This window comes from Phaethon lepturus, unplaced genomic scaffold (assembly GCF_000687285.1).
Source record: "Phaethon lepturus isolate BGI_N335 unplaced genomic scaffold, ASM68728v1 scaffold11718, whole genome shotgun sequence".
NCBI lineage: Eukaryota > Metazoa > Chordata > Aves > Phaethontiformes > Phaethontidae > Phaethon > Phaethon lepturus.
The window spans coordinates 63,220-87,395 of record NW_010555603.1 but is presented as its reverse complement, the minus strand read 5'-3'; the positions used below and the strand labels follow the sequence as shown (position 1 = coordinate 87,395).

The window sequence follows — 24,176 nt, the reverse complement described above, 5'->3', positions numbered from 1 at the left end:
GAGAGGAAAGATTCTTATGTCTGAGGGATACCCAGAGCACTTAGATTAGGAGAGAAGGAGGAATACAGGTGCACATGGAGGGTGCTCTGAAAAGAGTCCATGGCTTGATAAGGAAAGAAGAAACGGAGATTAAGAATAGGAGTCTGTGGGAAACTTTGAGGTAGATGCAAGACTGAAGACATCAATGGATCAAATAAATGTTTAAATAAAATGAAGAATACATTAAACAATTCTTAATTTTAAAAATAGCTTTACTATCAATATTACATTTTGCCTTCAAATTGCTCTACCACATTTGAGTTCTATACTACCACTTACCTCTTTTTTTGGAAAAACTCCAATCCTACCATGAGAAACATGGTTGTTTCCCTGAAATTTCTATAGTCTTGATGCCATCTCTGCATATAAGAAAGGGTATACAGAATTTCATCCACAAACATGAAATACAAGTATTATTTATTTTTTTAACATCTTTTTAAATTTGTTTTTAAACACACTTCACTTAGAGCTGAATACTCACAGTAAGTGCTAAGGACTCATAGTAAGCTTGCATGTGGGCAAAGTCTGCTTGCATCCCCCTTCCCTCAATAAAAAGAAAATTCTTAAATATCCAAAAATATTTCTAAATTAGATTATTTTTAAAGAATGCATTACCACTTGAAAGGAACATAAAGCATCTTTGGAGAACCACAGTCAGAATTATATGAGAACCCTTTTTTCTTCTCAAAAAGGGCTGAGAAGCTAATAGCCTTTTTTTCTACCCTACACTACACTCAGTTAGTTACTCAGAAAGTGTTAGAAAGCTTTTTCACACACTATTTAGCTTATTCAATATAAGAATGACATAGAAAAAGCCTAAACGCATTACATGGAAAGTGATAAAAAAAAACAAATGCAATTCAGACTGTGCAGATATTTATAGTGGAGCAAAACAATTATCTGACTGCATCGCCATTTATACTGGTGGCTACTGGTATGCTTTACAGGTAAATGTTCAAAGTGAAAAAGGTGCTTTTACTGCAATTGGTTAGTAGTCAACTTTCAATTGTTTATTAAAGGTAAAAGAGGAGACAGCATACCGTAATACATAGCCACTTACAGATTCAACACAAAGAGCATGAGAAAGGGTCCATGAAATGCCAATTTACTATACAGGACATGATACAATCTTTGGAGAAACCACCAACTACCTGCCTCAGGAGCTAAAAAAAAGTGGCTTATATCTGCAGGTGAACAGAAGACACCCCACTGCCTCACTCTTAAAGCTATGCCCAGAATTGTTTATTCTACCTGTGAAATGCCATTCAGAAAATGCTAAGATACTGAGCCTTGCACAGCCTAGAAAATGCAACAGAAATCCCACGATGAGAGTCCTTTCCCCTCAGGCTAGGGAGGGCACATTGTGATGTAGTAGCATCTACTGTAGGTCCTGAACTTGGTAATGAAAAATGACAAGTAAATATTTTTCACTTGGTTTGCTGAGGGAAAGATTACTCCCATAGTCCTGCCAAACAAGTTGTTTGGACCTAATTGCATAACAATGAGGTTTAAGTGGTGCACTGTAATCTGCCTAAGACATAAATATCCACTGTTAAGAGGCCTTAATGAACAGTATTATGCAGAGTTGAAACTGATGCTGTAAAATCAGCTATAGACTTAGCTTTAAATTTAGTGAGATTAATTATTTTGGCAAATATTAGTCACAACTATTTAATGTCTGAGATTTGCTCTTTTCTTCTTTCCAAGTTTTTCTAAATAGCACAGGAGGAATAATCAAATGCATAAACTGTATGGTCTCGGCAAACAAAGGAATCTGGTGCTGATAAGAAAATGGGAAAGTCTGCAGAGACAGCTGGCGGAAAAGCACAACTGTGACTGTGCCTGTGACCCAGTTCTCAAGATGCGTAAGGCCAGGCTTAGACCACTCTCCTCCACTGCTAGCTGTTTCTGACTAGAGAAAGCCAGTTGGCTCATACGGTAATAAACTACAAAATACTGTTAGTGATGCTGAGACCCATTAAGTAGTAAGGACACTCAAACTTGACATTTATTTATGACTCGAGTCATTGGAATTACACATGTTGAAAAAAAACAGCTTTAGATCAACTGATCAGAGCAGCCTTCCTACAAATAAAAGGTCTTTCAATAACCAGTTTTGACTGCTCAGTGTAAGAGAAGAAGAAATTTGTGAAGAGAAAATTCAGCTTATGATAACTATTTCATGTTACAATTTAATTCAAAGCATAAAAAATACTGACCTCATATTCCTCCATATTTACTTCATCCGGCTTTATCATTTCAAGCTTAGCTTGAGCAACCTTCATTATGTTACGGCACCTTACAAAAAGCAACAAGAAATCATGGAGTATTACCAGAAATTTGCAAAGGACATTATGCATACAAAGGTGGCAGCCTCAAACAGTATAAGTGATGGCCTTATGCAAAACAGTATGAAAACACTGTGGAAAATGTACTTTTTATTATGCATGGTATAATCAGCAGGAGAGGGCACACGTTTGAAGTACGTGTCATGGAGGCCTATGCTATTTCAGAACTACTTCTTGTTTTACTTTGCTAAATTGCCACATTGCTCAGTCTTTCTTTTTAATTTAAAGTTTAGATAGCTTGAAACTCCCCAATATTTCCTTTGCAAAAGTAACATTAGAAGATTATTCACTACACAGAAATCAGACTAATGTTCTTCACCTTTCAATTTATTTATTTCTTTAAGTAAGTACATATATGGAATTTCGAGTGGAATAGAGACATTGTTTTGCTTGCAAGTAAGTTACCCATCTAGCTTGTAAGGCTTTGCTGTCTACTGCTGGCTTTCAGGGCAGTGAAGAAATGTAAATTACACAGCCTTACACGGTGCTCTGAAAGAAGGTATGGAAATCTATGTACAAAACTCTGAACAACAACGAGCATTTCTCCTTATGTCATACCAACAGAAACCCAACTTCTTGTTTACTCTTTTTACAGATTTTTTTATAAAGATGTTATTTTTTACAAAATACACTTGCAAGCTATTAACTAGAAGATAAAGCCAAACACACATACTAGCCTTCTCTCTATTACATACATTATCTGAAGACGAAAGGGCATCTCCACACATCAGAGAACATTGACGAGCACAGGAAATAAGACATGCAGATGGTATTACCTTTCATCAAAGCTAAGATTGTGATCTCCAAACTGTTCCAGTAATGTTCTCTCAATTATCTTCTTTGGTGCCCGGTTTTGGATGAAGTAAACAACTGCATGACGCAAACGGTAATCACATTCAGGTGGTGGATCTTCCTGGGCTAATTTTAGCAGACGCGTGTATTCCAATTTAATTGCCTAAATAATTTTAAAAAAATACATTTTTCTTTCTGGCTTTTAACTTCAATGTCACAGACACTAACAGGATAATTCATGTCCCATGGCCTTTTGCCTACAAAATAATTTTTTAACAATTCCATACTCCACCCTTCTAACAAGTCTGAACTACTTTTAAAAAAAAAAACAAAAACAAGTAAGAAAAAACCCCACCACACACCAAAAAAAACCCCCAACCCCTCCTCACACACAAATGGTGAAGTTGTTCCCATCTCTCCCCAACTAGAGCGTGACAAAACCCCAGGTAGACCTTTACTTCAAAAGCAGTCCCGATCCTGTGCTATGTGTCCCTGAGAGAAGGTTTGTCCAATCATTAGAGAAGTTTCTTAAAGCATTTACAGTCTAAAAGCAGTATAAGCTTTCAAGCACTTAAAGTAATCCAAAATCTCATAAGGTAAAAAAAGATACCTCTAACACATGGTTAAAATGAAAATAAATGAATAAAACACATTCTACAGGAAGTTTAACAAACAGGTATGACTTTGGACACACTAAGTGAGAATGGAAAATGTCTTTCAACAAAAATAAAATTGTAGGATTTCTAAAGAAAATAATACTTCAGTACAAATAGTATTAGTCTCCTATAGGGCAGGACAGAATCCTCAGTGAGTATTTTCGATTGACTTTAGGGGTCATCAGAAGTGTTTACTTTGCCAGCACATTAGATTCTAATGAACATGATCTGTTATGTTCATTAGAATTTATTCACTGGAACTACATAGCATGATCAAGAGCAACAAGAAAAATAATTAGAAAAACTGTGACAAATGTTAGTATGTTCCATAATTTCTCTCTCAAAAGAAGGAAGTGATCAGATTGTCAGAAATCGACATTTAGAGTTAGCAAACAAATGACTTAATGCAGTAGCTTCATACATTAGTTAAGTTTCCATATAACATATGCATAAAATAAAGCTCCAAAGCAGGCAGAAAAATACCCTGTTCAATATTTCACATTCCCTTATGTTGAAATACCTGGCAGTAGCAGGTAATTTCTTGATGTTTAACTATCAGAAATCTACTAATACACATTTTGTTTAAGGACCAAACACAAGGGTAGTATACTTTTCATACAGGCTTAAACACAGAGCGTGTGGAGAACTTTAAAACTTAAGAGAACGTTCTGCATCAACTTTTTAAAATACTAATCATATGCATTATCATTAGAAAGGAAGTTCGTGAGAACCGATTCTAAACATCAAAAGCCACCAACAGTGTTTCTATTATCTTACATCAGAAGAAGTTCTACCATTAGAAAACCAACATGGACAACTATGCAATTAAACCCTGTTTATTAGGGTAGTCCAGAAACAAAAAGCAACTCCTATTAGACATTTAATTTTTCAGAGAATTACTTAAAAGTAGGAAAAAATGCAATACAAACCCTATATTTTTATATACATATTTAAATAAAATAAAATGGCATACTACAGATTCAGAAATTCTCTGTGCAATGAAAAGTAACATTATTTCTTTACATAGAATACAGGAGAAAGGGACGTTAGAAAAAAGTATGACATGCTTTCATTTTCTCACCGAGAATGTTATATAAAGGTCTTAAGGCAAACATTCTGCAAGGAACCGTCTATAAAGTTTAAAGAAGAATGACTGGAAGACATCATTGACCAAGAAATATCTTAATGGGTTTCTATTAGTCATGTCTCAAGCCTGAGATCTAAAGGGGGAGTTAAACCTTGGCAGTAAAAATGACCCACGTCAAACAGGTTTTACCTGGGTTACACTAAAACAAAGACGTCACAGAAATAACCCACAATTTTCTGTAAACACTCATTTTTATAAAACACACACGAAGAAACCCAAGAGTATAACAGTATTAAAAAAAAAAAATCACAGAAGCTTTTATAGTAAATTTACGGAGTAACATGAGATTTCATCTGATACTTTTCAAAACACGAATTTTGTTACTAAGTAGGACCACCTCATCTGCATACGCTAATACTAATGTATTCCTCAAAAATGAAACATGTTCCACTTCGTCTAAGTTATTGCAGACATGATTCAGCAGAAAATGAGTAAGGAAACTTTTCTACCCTCCAACAATTTAATGTCAGAACATTTTCTCAAAAGCAAATTCTGTCCCCCATGAAGTGAAGATGTCTAAGCATTCAAAATTAAAGACCTAAAACATTTCAACTGAGCATTGTTTTGATAACTCTGAAGCACTAAATATAATTTCATTTTGAGCTACATTTCTGTTTCAAAATCAACAAAACACCCTGCGTAATCAAAAAATAACTCAGTGTAATTAACCTTTCTAGCAAAGAGTTTGATTTGATCAAAGCATTTTTTTTTCAACATAAAAAAATAAAAAATATTGACATCTTTTCATTAAGTGATACACTTGGAAAAAAAGACAGCACTGAATCCCAAACAAATTCTATTTCACTAAACAGAGGCTATGGCAGGTGTCTCTCCATTCCCTGAGGGTAAGCATGGTTAACAGAGACAACCCTGCAAACAAATGTTATGGTTGTAACACTTCTCTATTTATCCATTACAAAAATCCACACAAATAGACAAACCAACCCATGAGATTTCAATTTCCTCACCAAGGGGTTAGAGATTTTTTTTCTTGTTGTTGGTGGTTGGGGGGTATTTGTTTTTTGTTTGGTTGGTTGTTGTTTGTTTGGGGGTTTTTGTTTCTTTTTGTTTTTACAATTTCTTCTAGTGCAACTATACCGTAACAATTGAGAAGAAAACAGACTGCTACTCAATGACAAGCAAGAAACTTCTTCCCCTCCTTCCAAATCACATTTGAGGGGCTTTTAAATCATGTCAAAGTAATTCCCTTTCTAACACCATGAAATTCAAAAGATCATGAGCTAAAAGTGATCAAAAGTTTGTGTATTTAAAAAGACTAACACGTTTTTAAAACTGGTGTCATTGTGAAGAGTAGTAGCCACAAAAAGCCTAATGTCTAATTCCCAGTAAAAAAACACTGCATAAATAGTACTAACACCCATGCAGTTACACAAAAGAAAGTAATTTAGTTTTATTAAAAATCTTCTAAGGAGTACAAAACTTATCTTTGAAATAAACAACAAATGACTAAACACTGATGTCCCTGGGTGAAAAAAATGTCGTCCCGAACAGTCTAGTGAAAGCATGTTTTTTGTCACTAATAGAGGGAAAATAAGTTACATACTCTTATTGATTACACATCTAGGTTTCATTTTACTTGCTACTATTATTAGCAAAGTAAAATGCAGAAAGGCACATAAACTACTGATATCAAGGCAGTGTACTGCTGAATCAGCAGAGGAATAACTGTCCAGTTTTCAAGGGAGAAATATCTAAATGGAGGACTGATATAATAGAAGAGTATGTATAAATGTTGGAACAGTCTTAATATGCAAAGGGTGGAGGGAGAAGGCATATCTAACGAGAAAAGTCAGAGGAGAAAAAGTTGAAAATGTTAGTTGTACCTTAAAGAACCCTGCTTCTGGCCCACACCTGTCATAAACATTCCTGGCTTTACCTATAGCCATGATAATACCTTGCATGTTCGGGGTCAGCATGACCTGCCACAAGGGATTTAAGGTAAAAGTTTTGAATGATTAATATTTTAATGACCAAATTCAATATGCTTTTAGTCTCATGCAAAATAAAAAGCAACTTAATGCATGCATACATTGAAACGGCACATTTCAAGACAGATCTGGTGTGCATATTCCGCAAATCAGTCATGGCATATTTATATATATTTACTGTAACAATATATGATTAACAGAAACTTAGCAAAAAAAATGAAGAACTGTGTCAAACACAATTTAAAAGTTATATGGTCAAAACTTCCCAAGAAAAAGGAACATGCATCGTTCAGCATTAGTATCCATCAAAAACTGCACACTGAACGAGTGCTACCCATGACCACAAAAGGATTGAAAAAAAAAAGTTTCAGGTAGAAAAATCACTCAATCACACTTTATATATACACTATACTAAATCCATACTAAACTAGACTGCCTGTATTTATACGTATTGCAACATCAAAATAAGCAACCCATTGCTGGAAATACAATTGGTCCCTGAAGCACTTGCAGACAAATTCTTACATTTCAAACCCAAAACATTTAACGAACACAAAGCCAAACATAAGACACGCATCTCACAGCTATTCACATCAGTTATATACAAACAGTCTGATATGTCTAGGTTACTCAGAAAGGCCTTTCCCCTTGATTATCTGTGAGCAAAGAAAAACATTCCCTCTCTCCTTGCCCAAGGTATAGCTGGCAACAGCAACAAAAGCTGGCCCTTGAGAACAGAAGATGAAGAACCCTAAACTCTCCAGAAGAATTTCCCGACACATAAGAACAACACTAGAAAAAGAAAAAAGCAAATACACTTACAAAAGGAACAAGGAAATAGGGAAGAAAGTTATCATCCTCTAGAAGGACAATGGCATGGGAACAACAGCACAACAGCAGAAAAAAAGAAAAAAAAAAAAAAAGCAGGTCATTACGTGAGGCTAAATGCTCATGTCTTTAAAACAGGAGACTACCACATCTGTGAGAAGCCAAACTCAGTGTGATGATGTCAATTAAATAATTTTATTCCCCAACCCAGATTCCCAGCTACAACTGATCACAATTTCAGGGGCAGAATGACCTGAAATATCCATTTGCCTAGGGAAGCAAAAGCTCCCCATAGTCCACCAAGAAAACATGCTCAGACACCTGAGAATATAGGCTGCACCAATGCTAACGCCACCCAAAACAAAGATAGAAAAAGGAGTGTCAAGGCAGAGCAGTTTGATGACCTGACAGCATTGCCTTCTGCTGCTAAAACAGAGCAGCAGAAAGTTATGTCCCTTGGGATAACATCAGGCTCACATCTGTTCCTCAAGTAGTACTAGGTACACGCATCATCCTGGGTCTCAAACTTGGAAAAATTTTTTTTTTTTTTTCCTAAGTTTTGCAAGAGTCAGCCCCCTCAGCCATATCAGTTTCAGGTCATTTCCATGGATAATTTGATCCTTGAAGTCTGAAAAGCTTGGCAAATGAGGGACCAGACTTGAACATTAGCTTTACTGGACTGACAAGAAAGCACAAACATTTAAGAACATCACTTACTATCCTGGCTTTTTTAAAGTAATATAGTAGTCCACAGTCTATCACCAACATTTCAAAGGCTATCTGGCCTAACACAAACATTCAGCTCCCACAGCTAAAAAGACAAATACGCCTCCAGTGTAAACGCTACCATGCAAAGCGTGCCCAATTAGAGTAGCTAGTGCTTTCCTTTCATACTTCATTACAAATTAAGACATTGTTAAGGTTACAAATCGCTAAGCATTTAGTTTTGCAGAAATCTGTTAGGTGTCACGATGTGCAGACATGCCAAAACTTCTCATCAGGCAGCACAACAAAGCACCGAGGAGGAGTGGTGCACACAATTGCAATCAAATGTACCTCATCGTCATAACCCCCCTCCTCTGACTCAATCACAAAAGTCCCTACATCAGGAATCGCCACCTCTACAACTCGCTGGTTAGGAGCTGGTTGAGCTGGGGCATTATCAGTGCTCTGCAGAAGAAAACCATTATCAGTATGTGTGTGGGGAAAAAAAAAAAAAAGACACCAGAAAATAGAGAAAATTACGGACAGACGCAAACTGACAGGCTGATCAAGTAAAATGATGTCACTGCTGAAGTTCTAAAAAAAGTTACAATATTACTTATATTCTCTAATTACTTACAGTTTCTTAATTTTTAAGCAGTACATTTTTAATTGAGTAGTAACTACTAAAAATATTTCATTTGTTCTTTATTCACTAATTATATCTTTACAGGTTAGCATGCTAGTATCGTAACTCCAACATCCATTAGAAATTTAAGGCAGTTGTTTAAGGATGAGTCGGTGAACCACCATTTCTTTTCGTACATTTCACCATACTAAGTATATCTGAAGTATCTGATGAATTCATATTAAAGGATGGCAACAAGCCAAAGGCTAACATTTCCTGATGCTCTGGGGGAAAAAAAAAAATACAAAAAAAGCCTCTAGCATTCAAGATAATTTGAAAGAATAATTAAAGGTGCATTACATTTAACAAGTTTATTTTTTTAGAAGAGTAGTTAGACAGAAAATCAGGGGAAGATTATGCTAGTCACTGAAATTCTTGTTATGTTAAGGTAACAAGTTAACAAGTTATGTTAAACAACAACAGAGACAAAGAGCTCCTATAGTCTATCATTGTATAATAGCCAGTTCAAAACATTTGTAGAACTTAAACCTTGACTCTAATCTAAGCAGAGTGCCATGCTACTTGTTCTGCAACTATTACAATAGCCTCATTTTTTAACAAAAATTCCAGAAAGACACATAATATCTATTTACACCCAGCAATGTATAAATACAAAGGAGGACTGAAATCAGAGGGCAGAAAAAAGGACAAAAGGGCAGAAAGTGGACACAAATGATCATGTGGTGACTAACCTACAATCCTCTTTGTTACATGTTCTGATGTTGGCTTTCCTTCTTTTAAAATGGATGAACAAAAAGTGGAGGAAAGGAATATATGCCTGCATGTTCAGAATGCATATGGAAGTAGAATGATTACAAAGCATGTTGATACACTGAGAAGGAAGCACAATTCTGTCTAAGTTAAATTTGGGTATACAGAGAGTAACTTTTAAACATTAACAGAGTACCTTCAGATTAGCTAGAAACCAGCTTTATTTTCTAAAAGCTGAAACACACTTGTTTCAAAACAGAAGAGTTTGCATTGTTTGGGGTTTTTTGGTTTTACTTTTAAAGAGACATCCACCCTGTTGCAGAACAACGCAGTGAAAATACTGGAGTAAGATGACCTGCATCTACCTCATTAAGCCTGTCATGATGTTCCCCTTGTGGTTCCTCAACCAGAGTTTTGTAAAGTCCTAAGGCTGATCACTGCACAAAGTGTCATTAGGCTAAACTAAAACACCTGAACCATGGAATCAAGTCTGTAAGATTCTTCCACATCCCACCTAGATGGATGCCCACAGACCCCAGAAAGAGGACAGCATCACGCAAGACATTTTATCATGGGTTTGGTATTTTCATAGCTACCCCTTTGGCTGGAAGTAACTCACATTAAACAGACTCCCCCTAAGCTGTTCTGTGTTCTGAGAACTCAAAAAAGTCAGATATGCAGTAGCCTAAAGCATTAATGGTAGAGAATCTTTTGAACTGGGGTTAGATTAGTTTCCCCGTTGGTTTCCATTTCAGTTTAGTGGAGAAAGCGTGCTTCTCCGCTCTCCTGACACCACAGGAGAGAGGGATGAAAAACATGTGAGGTTAAGTCAACAAGCTGTCACATAATTTTCAAAGGCCTTAAGAAGACTTTCCTGTTGGCCCCAAAGATATCTGGGGCCAGACTGCTTTTGTTTAATGAGGATTCATACCTGAACTTAGGAAGCATGCTTTACATTTTACACAGATCTAAATTGTTTGTATTTCTAGTCGTTATTAGGAAGGAACCTATACTGTACGTTTCATATGTTTTATCCTTATGGATACAGTTGCAAGACAGATGCATGTATTGCATTATAAAGGCACTTGCTTTTGTGGCAAATACGTTGGTCATTTATCTACATACTAATAGGGAAGGAAAAAAATATTTGCTATTAGTTTCATTAATAACTCATGGAATTTCTAATTTCTCTTCATATTTGTTGTATGAAGTGAAAACAGAATCACCCAACAGTAATTCTTATAACCATTTTAAGTTAATATATGCATCTGATGAATCACAAAAGGTAATTTTCATCAAGTTGTGAATTTCCATTAAAGCTACAGAATACTGTTGAAAAACCCCTTATTTCTGAAAGCTACTTTAACTTTCATAGGTCTTTCAAGGGAACTCAATTATAATCTTATTTCTCTCAGACAAAAACCTGAATGGTTAAAGCAGTATTTTTCAAGTCTTTTACATGTAATGTCAACATTTACTCCTCAAAAATAAGTGGAACCATCTAACATTTTAGAAAGATGGTGGGGGCACAAACATGTGACTGTCATTTGAACAATATGCTGTACTCTTGACAAGTACTTTAATCACACAGAAGACATCTATCTTAGTATTTTTTTTCCCTACTACACCCATTACTGTAGTACACACTTTCTGGATGGACTTCAGTGTTGGACAGTGCCTGAAGAAGCTGCAATTTTCAGTTCAAAGTTTCCACACACACCCCTTTTATCAGCTATTATATCATTTCCACTTGCAAAATAAAAGCAAAAGCAGTATTTCAAGCTTCAAAATATCCTCACCGTATCCATTATAGCTTCTGGACCTCTATCTTCTTGTTCAGCTAAGGCTTTATTGATTGCTTGTACAGAATCTTCTTTTAAGTGCTTTGAAATATCAGTCCTTGATGGCTGCTCTAAATATTCTGGTTCTCCTCCTTGAACTTAGTGACAGAAATAAGATAAGAATTTTGTGTGTTAACATAAGCATGAATTTTTAATTGTTTAGTTTTATTTGGATCACTGTCTTATACATAAGGTAACCCCCACAGAAAATGCAGGGTAGGTCACACCATTCACAAATACAACTTTACACCAGTCTACATCTCAGGTCGTTTTGAACAGTTTCATATGAATGGACCCATGATTTTGTATTAGGAACAACAAACCTGTCCTGTCTATAGACCCATTAAGGGTCTTGAGTGAGAGGTGTTCATCAATCATACTGGGGGTGACTGAGCAAAGATGAGATTGTACGCGGACTTTCTGTGGGATACAGACCCAATATATGGAATTACCTACAGCCACTTGAGTGCCAGATGTGTTTTTACTTCAAAAAATAATCAACACAACATATTCTTCTGACTTAAGGGAAATCTCAAAGTCTTCCCCACTTGATGGCAGTAAAATTGATTAGCATAAATAGTGTCTTATATCCCTTACATGATGAAAGCAAATTTTGGCACACAAACAGTCATTTAGTACTTTCCGTTACAAACAGTACCCTTTAGTACTTTTCGTTACTAACAAAAGAACTAAAACCAGTCTTAACAAAGTGTTTGTGAAGTTAAAATTTATAGAAGATGAAGTTACTCTCCACAGAGTTTGCAAAAAGAGGAATGTCGTTAAATCACTGCACTTTTTGGTCACAGATAGTTATGACCAAATACATGCTCAGTGTTAATGACTCAAATACAACAATGAGAACATCTGGACAGCAGTCTCGCTACACAAATCCATCATGTCATCTTTCACATGACGAACATATAGCCTTCTGCAATGGAACAAAAGGAGGACGTAACCTAAAACTTCATAGGTTTTTCTGTGTCAAAGCAGGTGTATGTTTTATAGTCAGAATGCCAGTGGTCTTTATTAGCTAGGTTCCGAACAGCATTGGGCTCACTGTTGCTGTTCAGAGCCTTTTCCACAGTTTTAACACCTTTGTTTTTACATTGTCATTTCTTAAGTAGGCCCTACTGTGATTCAATACATCACACCAAATACATTATTCTTCTCTTCAGATCTAAGTTCTGTCTGAATTTAAAATGAGAAGGTAGATCTACTCAATCACTCTGAAGAGAATATACATCACTTACGGACTAATAAATTCTCAAAACAAATTGGTAAAACCTATTAATAATTACCTATCTTAAAAGGCCAAAGTTTCTATGGAAGAAAAAAAAAATAATTTAGTAAAAGCTAGGCACAACTGAGAGGGAAAAGGCAGAAGAACCAACAAATAATTTTTTTCTTTAAATAAAAAATAAAATGCAAAAAAACCCAACAGACTAAACTTCAAGTACAGTTACCTTTGCCAAGTAGTTATAATTCAAGATTACACAAACTTTTTCTTACTTTCTCAAGCTGCAAAACAATATATACAAAATCCAGTGATTTTTGGTTCTATTCCTTTTATAAACACGTAGAAGCAGCTAACCTGGAGCAGGTGAGGGTGCTGGTGCCCTGGGTATCTGAGATAACAACTTCTCCTGCTGTGCCTTCTGAGTGAGCTCTGCATCCCATTCTTCAAGTTCTTTTTCAAAACGTTTATTGTCGTCTTTGACGTAATCCCTCAGATCAGAAGGTAATGTGTCCATTCCAACAAGGATCTGTCCCGTTTCTTTGTTAAATTCCTCTGCGGTAACATGAAATATAAATTTCAGAAATAGAAACAATAGGGAAAAAAAGTATGTTCAACAGATTTCCTCAAGTGAATTACTGGAAACATATAGTACAGCACCAAAGCCCCAAAAATCTATTACTTTTAATTGGTTTTATTATCTGTCAGGCACTCCTCTGCTACCGAGATGTATGGCGATCTTTGGACTACATGTTTTTGGGCACCATCAGATCATTGCCATTTTGAAAGACCAGCCTTTTGGGCCGTGAGCACTCTTTGATAGTGAACATTCGGGGAAAAAAAACACCACCACAGCTTGAGTGCATTACTGCCACATGGAGCTGGACACAACTCAACTTCCTAGCTGAAAAGGGGGAGGAGAGTGGGCCTACAGGGATTTGGAAAGTCAATTGATAAGAACACCAGCTGCATTGAGTAACTTTCCTTTTTGCTTTGAGAATGGTCTCTGCAAGAGTACCCCAGATCCTAGGGGATCAATCAGCTGCAACTGGCCCCAGCAAGCAGGCCTCAGATGTAGAGCCCAGCCACCCTCGAGGGCCCATAAACCCTATGGCTGCAAGTCCACTATCAATCTGGCAATCTAGAAAAGTCAAGGTTAATACTGCTTCTTATTTAAAAACTGAACGAGTGTGTACTCTAGCTATCTGCCCTATGAAAAGACAGGAACAGGAAAATTTTCTACCACTTGTTATTGCATGTCTGGCCATTTTCACTGTCAGCTCCCTAGCTGCCATTATCAGGCCCCATAAAACTCATGCTAAGGGACCTTTGCCCTCTTTCCAAACACTTCTGTACAAGCCTTATAGTTACATACCACTGCATGACCTGAAAAAAAGTTCCCAATCCATGTATTACTTTGGTTTACTGTGTGGTTGGTAGGGCTAAGTTATTCACATTTCAATAGACTGCATAAAGCTTCAAGTTTCCACACTCCAGTGAAATGCATCAGAGTTATGAAGCTTATGAACAAAAAGCTATACAAGGATTTTAATGTCAAGAGGGTCATTTCTGTATTTCCATATTTCTGTTCTAATGTTCAGGGAGATAACATCTCCAAAATCCTGAACATGCTATCACCTGGCTAAAATGCTTACAAATTAGCATACTTAGTTTATTTTGCTCTCTTATTAATGCTGAAACACGCCTTACCTTTAGTAACCTAGAAGTTGAAGAGTAATTGTTCCACCCACAAAAAAAAAATCTAACAGTTATGAGCATAACTAGAACTTTCAGTAATTATTAAAGCCATTTCAAAAACCTGAAAATCCATCTGAGAGAAGCTCGCTTTATCAATATACTCAGCTATTCTGTATCATGCAGAAAACATACCCATAACATTACCTTGTATCAAGTATTGTTCCTTATCATTGATATACATTAAACAATATGCACTAGCATTCCTGTAACCACCAAAAGAGTCCCGTTCCAACTCTTCCCAAGTTGACTTTGTCACAGAAATATCATTGTATTTCATCCATCTGTTCTGGTGGTGGTCATAAATATATGCCCAGTAGTGTCCTGCATTAGCTTGACCTTCATGAACTAGTACAGCATGCAACCTATAAGGAACCTTAAAAAAACAAAACAGAAGAAAAGATGTCAAGATCTCCTTGCCAGCATTTAGTTCCTACTACCTGCCAGCAATAAGAGCTACATTAAATAAAAGTAACAAAAGTAAAGTTAAAGAGGATCAAAACATGACACAGGAAAAATAAAAAGGTAAAACGAGAAACCCACTAAGCAAAAGAACTTTGAACTATTTTACTTACCACTATGAGTTACAAGAGATCTTAAAAACATCTATAGCATAAATGTCTATTCTGCTGCCTTTAGTGCCAGGCACCCTCTTTTCTTAATTCCTTAATATTCTTTCCTTCCTTGTATCTACAAAAAACCCTCATATATGTCAGCCTTCAGTGTCTATAACTTGCTCCAGTTCTGACCAGGTAAACTTGTCCTGAAGCCTGGAAAGGCACATGCAAATTCAAGGTAATAAACTCTGTGCTTTCTATGTGCCAGTAAGAGTTTATTTAAAAGAATATCTGGGAGTTGAATACTTCTATTACCCAAAGGTAAAATTCTTAACAGTAGAATAGCAATACAACTGTCTTCTGGTATTTTAAACGTATCAGTAAAAGCATTGCTAAGAGAAGCACAGAACATGTAAAGCGGTCCTCTCTTCCTGAGGTAGAGAAGGAAGATACCAGTTGCTAGGATCAATGTAAAAAGTATCCTAGTTTACATGCGTTCACTGCCAACTAAGAAGAATGGAAAACTTAGTTTCTACATAAGTAGTTGAAAATCTGAAGGAGAGAGAAAGAAGCAGAATGAACGAGTGCTGCCTTACTTACGAGTCTTTTAAAAGCATCTTAGTGATCGGTTCATTTTAGCCTGTTGGAACAGAACATGCAACATAAAAGGGAAAACTGATCTTCCCTCCTATGCACAGTATGCCTGAATGACAGCACCTCAGCTAGGATGAAAAACCTAAAACCATCTTTTACTGTTGTCGCAGTCCGGACTGTAGATAAATGGTCTATTTAACACAAGGTGTACTAAACATTTGTTGCAAATATAATTTGAGCACCACAACAATCAGTAAGCATAAATACATATGTAACTATGACTTGACAAACTCCTTGAAGTTATTTTTAACTTGATCATTCTCTTCCAGGCTATATACAAGTGCTGGAGATTTTGCAACTCCCCTTGAACTGTAAAGCTGACTGACGGCACCGCAGCTGCAATCAAACAGTCTGTCATCCTACAGGCCAAACCACACTGTGAATCTCCCAACCACAAGACATATACACAGAAGAAATCCTAGCAAGTCCTTAAATCTGAATGCTCCAGGGTTTTTAACATGTTATCAAACCAGCGTGAAAGCCTTCTTAAAATGATTGCAAGCCCATGTATATGAACATAAATAAATGCAGATCCTGATTAAAAAAAAAAAAAAAGGAAAGTGAAGTCTCTTTAGACTCTGACAATAAAATTTCATCACCCTACAACAGGTATTAAAATTCCAGGTGAATTTCAATAATTTTACTGAAAACCATGCTGATTTGGTCAGCTTGAGGGGTCCCTACCCTTTCCTCTGGCTCTGAAGGATCAGCTGTCAGTCATCCATGCTGAGTTTCCAAGAAGGTTCCCCACAGAGGTCTATGACCAGGAGATAAGCGAGTTCAGTGCCGACAGGCATCTCTTGTGATAAGCCATTATATCAATAGTAATTAACAGCACAGGGCAACACAATGTGTAAATAGTTGGCATTGAACTTCTTAGCTTACACTTGCTACTCGTGTAACACAAATGGAGCTTCACCAACCTCATCACATGTAGCTACAGAACAAATCTATCAAAGTTGATACAAAGATGAGATACACCTGTTTTTCCTGTGGGAATTCATTTCCCAACAGCAAGTTCACAGAAGGAGGGAGATAATCAAATAAGCAACTGATGAAATCTATTCATTCAGGAGGACCAGACAAAAAAAAAATAATTTTGGGAATATATTTCATAAGACAATTTGACAAGGGCTTTATGGACAACTGTAGTTTCCCTTGAATCAAAGGGGATACAAGGAGATGAAGAGCTGCTTAAATAGATCATAAAAACACTAGGAAATATCCTGCAGATAAAACATTTTTTCCTTAAAAAGTAATTTCAGGTGCCCAGACCTCACAGAAGAAAAGCTTTCAGTCCTGCAGTTGTATCATTCAGAGGGAAACATCAATACTGTGAAACTGCTCCCAGAGAATGGGGCAATACTAAGCTATCCAATCGCCCAGATGCAGGGGACCGTAGACAGCCATATGCACCTGCCTCCGTCCTACTGTGCCACAACACCCACAGGGACAACATCAGCTGAGCTGCAGAAGGGCAGCCTTCGCCTCCAGCTTGTGATTTCAGATGGGCTCAGTACCTACTTGTTCCCTAACAATCACTTAACACACACCATTACTTTCAGGCATGGCACAGGAACCCCCTCTACAAATCTATACGCCATCTTTATTCTCCTCCGTTTCTGGAATTCGGTTTCAAAACAAACACACAAAAAATATATCTAGTCTACATTATACAAATCTGCACTAGGACAAAGTGTTTTACTAAGAAATCTTATTCCATTGTAATGATGGCTGACTAGTATCTTCGCCATCCAGAGGTATGTCCTCCTGTAACACCTAAGCCAACACAGGTAGGCTATTTGGATGCAAGATCACCAAATTACTTCATTATACTGTTAGATGACACATAGCCTGTAGCTTTCCTGTTATAACACAAGTATTAAGAAAAAAATGCCTGTCAGTAGCACGCTTAACGAAAGCCATCTAGGCAAGTCTGCCTGAAATACTTAACATCAGAGTTCAGCTGCCAGGAACTATTACAAGCCATGTACAAAAAGGAAACATACCTCCAGGAAAACTGTAAGCTGAACAGATCTTACTTGAAAGGAAAATAGTTCTTTTTACTAACACAAAGTAACAGAGGAAGTAATCCTTAATCTTAAAACCTAAGAAGTGAGCAAACATGAGTATGTGAACATAAGAAATACCAGAGGAGCCACGACTCTGTGGTAAAACATTCTAAAAATGCTGTACAGGCTACACAGCATGAGAATCTCCGTAAAAGGCAGCTCAGACTCATAGTCAAGGTTGTGACTGATACTAAATGTAGACAGTTTAAAAAAAAAAAAAAACAGCCAAGAAAAACCAGAACAACAACAACAAAGGAAAAAAAAAAAAAAAAAATCAAACCCCACTAGTATTATTAACTGCAAATTAAAATCAGGAGGTTTGAAGTATTAGTATGGAAGTTGCAATATACATTGGCAATAAGCATCGAAGTATAAAAATAAGTTTCTTGTGTCTAATTATTTGCCACCTTAAAGCCATAAGATTACCTAGCAATACAGTCAAATTAGAGTGAGAAAATTTTATTGTGTTATACAAAAACCGAAGCTCTGCATTCAAGTAAAAAATGTGGATCAGAGATAGAACGTATTTGGGCTTGTCCTCACAAAGTTGCCTAAACTTAAGTATGTCACCTGTAATACATTGTAACTTTGTCTTTCATCTGACTGTACATACTTAAAAGGTTTGCAAAACCCATTATGACTTTCCAATGAAATTTCTCAAACCACTCTATATAAATGTTGTATACTTGCTCTACTTTCAAGCATCTAAGAACTTTTATTAAAGTGACAAAGAGGATCTATTTTGAATTATCTCATGCAGAAATTGTACTTACTTGGACCATTGTTTTGTCAGAGTACATCAATTCAATTGTCCGATGTATTCTAGATATACTTTCTTGTAAATCTAAAAGAAAAATAAAAAAAGAAGCTCTGTTCCATGAGGCTGCATAATTGCACATGGCTACATCTTTATTTTATCTCATTAAAAGCCAAACAAGGGCATGTTTCACATTTGGCACATCTGTTTATCTAACACTAAACCTTCTCGGGATGATAAAGCAGAGAGTGATTCATGATACACCACTGCAGTTTCCTAGAGCTCAATCAAGCCCACCCCTGCTGGAACAACTACTTCCCTGGTTTCTCCCAGAGCAACAGAACAGACCATAAGCTCTACCTACTCCAAAAAGCCTTTGCTCAGGAATTTGCTAAATTTCCCCTCATAGAAGGGGCCACTATACCCTAACCCACCTGTGGAGCACCAAGCCACAGCACAGGCTGCAGCACTATCACGCTGAGAGTTCAGACACGTCTGCAGAGACGTTCTTCTGCGTGGATCCCACCTCTGTTTCACTCTACTCCCCTCAACACTAGGCACACAGGAATCTGCATTCTTACACCCCTGTATGCTTCATTCAATGCCCAGTTTGCATCTTCAGTTTATGTAACTCCAGTCTACTACAGTTTCTAACTGACTTCCCTTCCTATGTGCTAGAGATAAGTTTGGAAGTACAAAACAAGCAACTCAACATATACATGGACATTAAGGTGATTTCCCCCACTTCCACAAATCCTTCTCAATGGCAAATGCATTCCCCAGCCTGTGGCATTACCTCTAGTGTCATTCTCTACTTCAGTCCTCCAGCGATGTAAACAGCCTTCTAGAACAGACAGCTCTTCCTCAGTGATGTGCCTTGGTGCCGGATGCATGGGCAGATCGGGAGGAATTCGTGATTGTGTGAATGGTTTATGTATTACTGATCTTTGTACAGGAGATGTGCTTGGAACATCTGAAGATGAAGGCCCCTGCTGCTCTGTTGTGCTGCATTCATTCAAAACATGAAATACAAAATACAAAAATTGAACCATCAGGTATACAAATGAAAAGCAACAATATAAAAATAAGCTTTCCATCTGAAAACAGAAATTTTTAAAGGTAATAATTTCCTACAGTGCAATCCAGGAAAGATACCTACAATATCAATATGGAATTACTATGTAAATTCTGAAAACTTTGTGGTGTACTACATGTTAGCAGAATAACAACTCTGGCTTCTATTACCAAAGATAAAGGAATTGGAATGGGATCGGTCAAGCCAGATCGGTCAAGCTTTACTTGAAATGCTATTAAACACTTTCAAATAATGTCATACAAGTAATCTCTCTGGTTTGAAACATTTACTGCCAAACTGAGAAAGAAAACTGCAGAAAGAAAAATCACAGCAGCTTGCCTTATGGCCCATTGACCATAAAATCCAATAAACACAAGTTCTCTTTTTAATAACTTCTTTGCATGTCATGCCTAGCAGACTTCCTTTTTCCGATCACCTACCTACAACTTATGTTAACTGAACAGCAACAACAAAGGGACCTCTGATATTTACGGAACTCTGGAAATTTAGCACCAAAGCACCTAAACTTGTTCCAAACGATTCTTGTAATACAAACAGCAAAGTGGCCAGCTTAGGAGAATTCTACAAGAGCAGCAGAATATTAAAGATGAAAACCTGTTACAGATTTTTCTCTTCCCATCAACAAGACCACCTATATGCAACCATATGCATAACAGGTATCTGAAGATCTTTCTAGCAAGCCACTGGCATTTTACTTTGTGTACAGCATCATGATACAGCCTGAGGAACCTGGATTCTTCAGTATTTTAGAAAGTTCTGAGAACATTAAGAGATGACAATGTCACTCCATATAACATGCTGTTCTGTTTCTACAGATTGACAAAAAAAACGGCACAATAATTACATTTTTACAGAACAAACTTCCTATTCAGCAGTTTGAACAAAGTATATTACTTTTGATATTTTATTTCATGCAAGCAATGGTAGCTTTTAAAAGTTTGTCATCTTATCAACCATCACAAGTTCTACTGGCATTATATCAGTAAAACATTTGGAATCTTTTAAAGGATTTTTAGATTCACTTACTTCACTTCTCTGAACCACAAAGTTAACCATCTTAACTAGACCAGAACCTAGAACTCTACACTTTCCAAATGCAATTTAAAAAGCTCTATTATGGACTGTTAGTGTCCACCTAGCAAAGTGATATCCTAGGCCATACTCTACTAATTGTTGCTAATAGTTACTAGCTTCAATAACGAAAATAACAACTTTACTGGACCTTTATCTCCCTGATACTTTGGATACTCTGTATTTTAAAAGTCGGATTGTTAGGTTCCTGACAAACTCTGTGAGAGATGTAAGCTGCAGAGCAGAAAAGCAGCTTACCTTCCAGGCAAAAAATAACAGGTAAATTGTACACCAGAAACCTTAAAGCTCTGCAGCCCATACATGCTACCCAAATTCTTATTCTTAAACAATACACTTGGGAAGGAGTGATCTCACCAGATACTGCGTCTACTTGGAATTGTGCTTTGTTTGAAAATAGTAATTCTCCACCTAAAGACATTTTTATAAGCACATGAGACAAATGCAGATTATTAACATTTTGGTTTATTTATTTAAGTTTGTTGTGCTGAAAAATACTTCTAGGAAGAGAACAGAAACTTTATGCTATACTCCTTCGGAGATGCTTAGTTGTATTAATCTGGTGAATGAAGCAGTTAAACTTCCTCGCCTCTCTCTCAGCGACTGGGTTTGCACTGCGGGGATGACTGGCCTCTCGCCTTGTGAGTGTGGGAGGCAGCCCTTACCTGGGTGAGGTCTGGGCCGGCAGCATGCCGCTGGCAGGGGCACTAGCACCCAGGTCATCAACGGGAGACGTGCACACCGGCTTGCTAGAGGCGAACTCCAAGGCGTACTGCAGGACATCTACCAAGGGGAATCGTTTAGGACCAGAACCATAGCTTAAATATCTGTTAACCATAAAACATATTAATGCCATGACTCACACATACCAATAAAAAAAAATAAAATTAAAAAAAAAAGGATTTTTTCTGGTTGATTGCAATTAAATAAAGCAAGCCTTTCCTAGTGCGTTTCATGCATCAGAATTACCGTGCTTATACAAAATTTCCAAGGAAAACAGTAAAAGAAAAGGGATACAGAAGGGAAATCTAGAGCAAATAACTACATACAAAGTGTATAGTTGAAAGGAGTTATTCTATGTAGCCCATAATATTATTTGCATTTACAGTTATCTATAGTACCGTTCTAATCTCTGTTGTAAAACTGTGAGGTACTCTTTGAGCCTCTTGATTTCATCCCGTTTAATTCTTGTTATTTCTCTGTTTTTGTGCATATATCTGTAAAACACGAAATTTAGAAAAAGGTGTCAGCCCATTGTATCCCAACACTGAAACTGAGGTATATACCCATCAGCCATACAACTTAGCACTAATAAAAACTCACGCTCTCTAGAACCTACAACATATTAAGCAGTAAAACAGAACTGAGAAGAAAATGGTTAAACCCACTAACCCTTCCCTCTCACAACTTTCAGACAATGCTTTTTTATCAGTGTCAAATGCTCTGTTCATAGCATGGATGACAAACATGTATTAGAAAGCTTCTAAATTAAGTGGTTTATGTAGCAACCACATAGCAATACTCCTGTTTCATTAGGTTCACAAATAACATTCAGCATCTAACTGAAAGCCATCATGGTATTTCATCTCTATACATAAACAGCATGCATTGATGCTGAGAATCCTCTTCAAACCATGTAGTCTATCTGGAACACCATGAAATATCTGACTTCTCACCCTCTTTCCTAAATGTACCCATAAAGAGTGTGTTTTTTCAGAGTACTTTGCCTGTGTACACAACTACATAGCAATAAATTGAAGACTGAAGGACAAGCAGGTTTTGGCACAAAGCAGCAGTGTGTCTTAAATTGTTATCTATGTGTATTTTCTGAAACTGATGAAACCCATGAAAATTATAACTTTTCTAGCTAGAACAGAAGTGTACTGTGATTTAAGTGAGTATAAGATGCACCAGTAACTTTACCAAACTCATGAGATTTAATTTATATACATACTAGGACTTTGTTGATACTGTTATACTGTACCTGTCCAGATACAAAATTGGAGGAAATTCTAATTTGTTGTGTATCTTCTCTGGTCTCCCCAAAGCCTGATTAAACTCAAATCTTGATAGTTCAAAAGTTAAGACAGGAGGAAGCTCAGTGAACCAGTGCTGAACAAAAGAAAAACAGAAAACCCCACAGTGAATGCCTTCCAATAGCAGAACTTTAGTAATAATGGTACAACACCTGCAGATTGACATAGCTATGGGAGAAACTAGTTTTACAGGGTGAATTGGCATAAGCTTTCCAAAGTTCCCATCTTTCACCTTCACTGTAAACAGAGGCCATTTGTCACCCGTGCTGCATCAGAGCTTTTCAACGCATCTATCGCTTTCTGCATTAAAGCAGAGTAGGCAGGAAGGCTTCTTGCTTTCACATTCATCCCGCTCATACTAGAAGTGGCCTATGCTTGAACCTACCTGCCTTGCCAACTGTCCTGGTCTCTTTTAACTCCCCAAGGCCACTGAAAGGGTTGTTTACACTGTATCAAGTGCTCTTCCCACTAGTTGCTTCAGGCTCAAGTTTCTGACCCCTTCATTCACCTGGTATCACTCCAAGTTTCTAATGACCTCCTCTTGAAGCAGGATCAGCAAATACTCTGGGCTGGGTAAGACAAGCTCTCTCACTGCTGTGAAACTGATACTTTTTCTTGAAATCTCCTCCATACTAACAACCTCTCCTGAAGTTTCTGCTCATGTCTCTAATCACTGCTAATCCACCCATGGACCAACACATGTTACCATTACTTTATCCCAGTTTTCTTTGAGTATTCGCTAGGGGTCTACCCTTAGTCCTCATTTCTTTCCTTACATAATTAGTTTCTCAACTACAAGACAAATTCAGCTCCAATTCCAGCATTAGAATTCCTTTTTTCTCCCCACTCTACAACATAAAAAACATGGTTTATCCATTTCGTATGTGTTGGATGTCTAACCATCAACTCAAACTTCCCTGATTGCTGCAGACACCATTGCCACCCATTTCTGAAATCAATGCTCATAGCCCAGATGTGGCATTGGACTCGGGGCTTGCTTCAAGTTCTCCAATCCAGCCTAATGTCTTGAGTAGTCTTTTCATACAATACCTCAAAGACAGCCTTTTCTTCCTGTGCTTATGGCTAAAATTTGTGTTTAGGTTCTCATCACTCCACATCTCATTGTAATGTTTCCTCTCTTCTCCCCTTGCCCGGCCTTAGTGCACGTAGCCTTGTCACACTAACAGATTTCCAGGATGTTGCTGAATTTTCCTAGTTCATTGCC

At 37.1% G+C, this 24,176-nt stretch overlaps 1 protein-coding gene across 1 annotated transcript in view; it reads right to left on the bottom strand.

Annotated features, from left to right (window-relative positions):
• Positions 1 to 24,176, bottom strand: part of USP25 (ubiquitin specific peptidase 25) — a gene marked incomplete at its 5' end in the record, with an annotated part of 72,073 nt that overhangs the window by 6,274 nt on the left and 41,623 nt on the right. Inside the window, 11 exons of the mRNA XM_010292218.1 lie at positions 319 to 398; positions 2,259 to 2,337; positions 3,164 to 3,342; positions 11,660 to 11,799; positions 13,293 to 13,490; positions 14,838 to 15,066; positions 18,747 to 18,817; positions 19,527 to 19,735; positions 21,581 to 21,742; positions 22,037 to 22,132; positions 22,900 to 23,027. Coding sequence (XP_010290520.1) covers positions 319 to 398; positions 2,259 to 2,337; positions 3,164 to 3,342; positions 11,660 to 11,799; positions 13,293 to 13,490; positions 14,838 to 15,066; positions 18,747 to 18,817; positions 19,527 to 19,735; positions 21,581 to 21,742; positions 22,037 to 22,132; positions 22,900 to 23,027 — 1,571 coding nt within the window. The remainder of the gene's footprint in view (positions 1 to 318; positions 399 to 2,258; positions 2,338 to 3,163; positions 3,343 to 11,659; positions 11,800 to 13,292; positions 13,491 to 14,837; positions 15,067 to 18,746; positions 18,818 to 19,526; positions 19,736 to 21,580; positions 21,743 to 22,036; positions 22,133 to 22,899; positions 23,028 to 24,176) is intronic.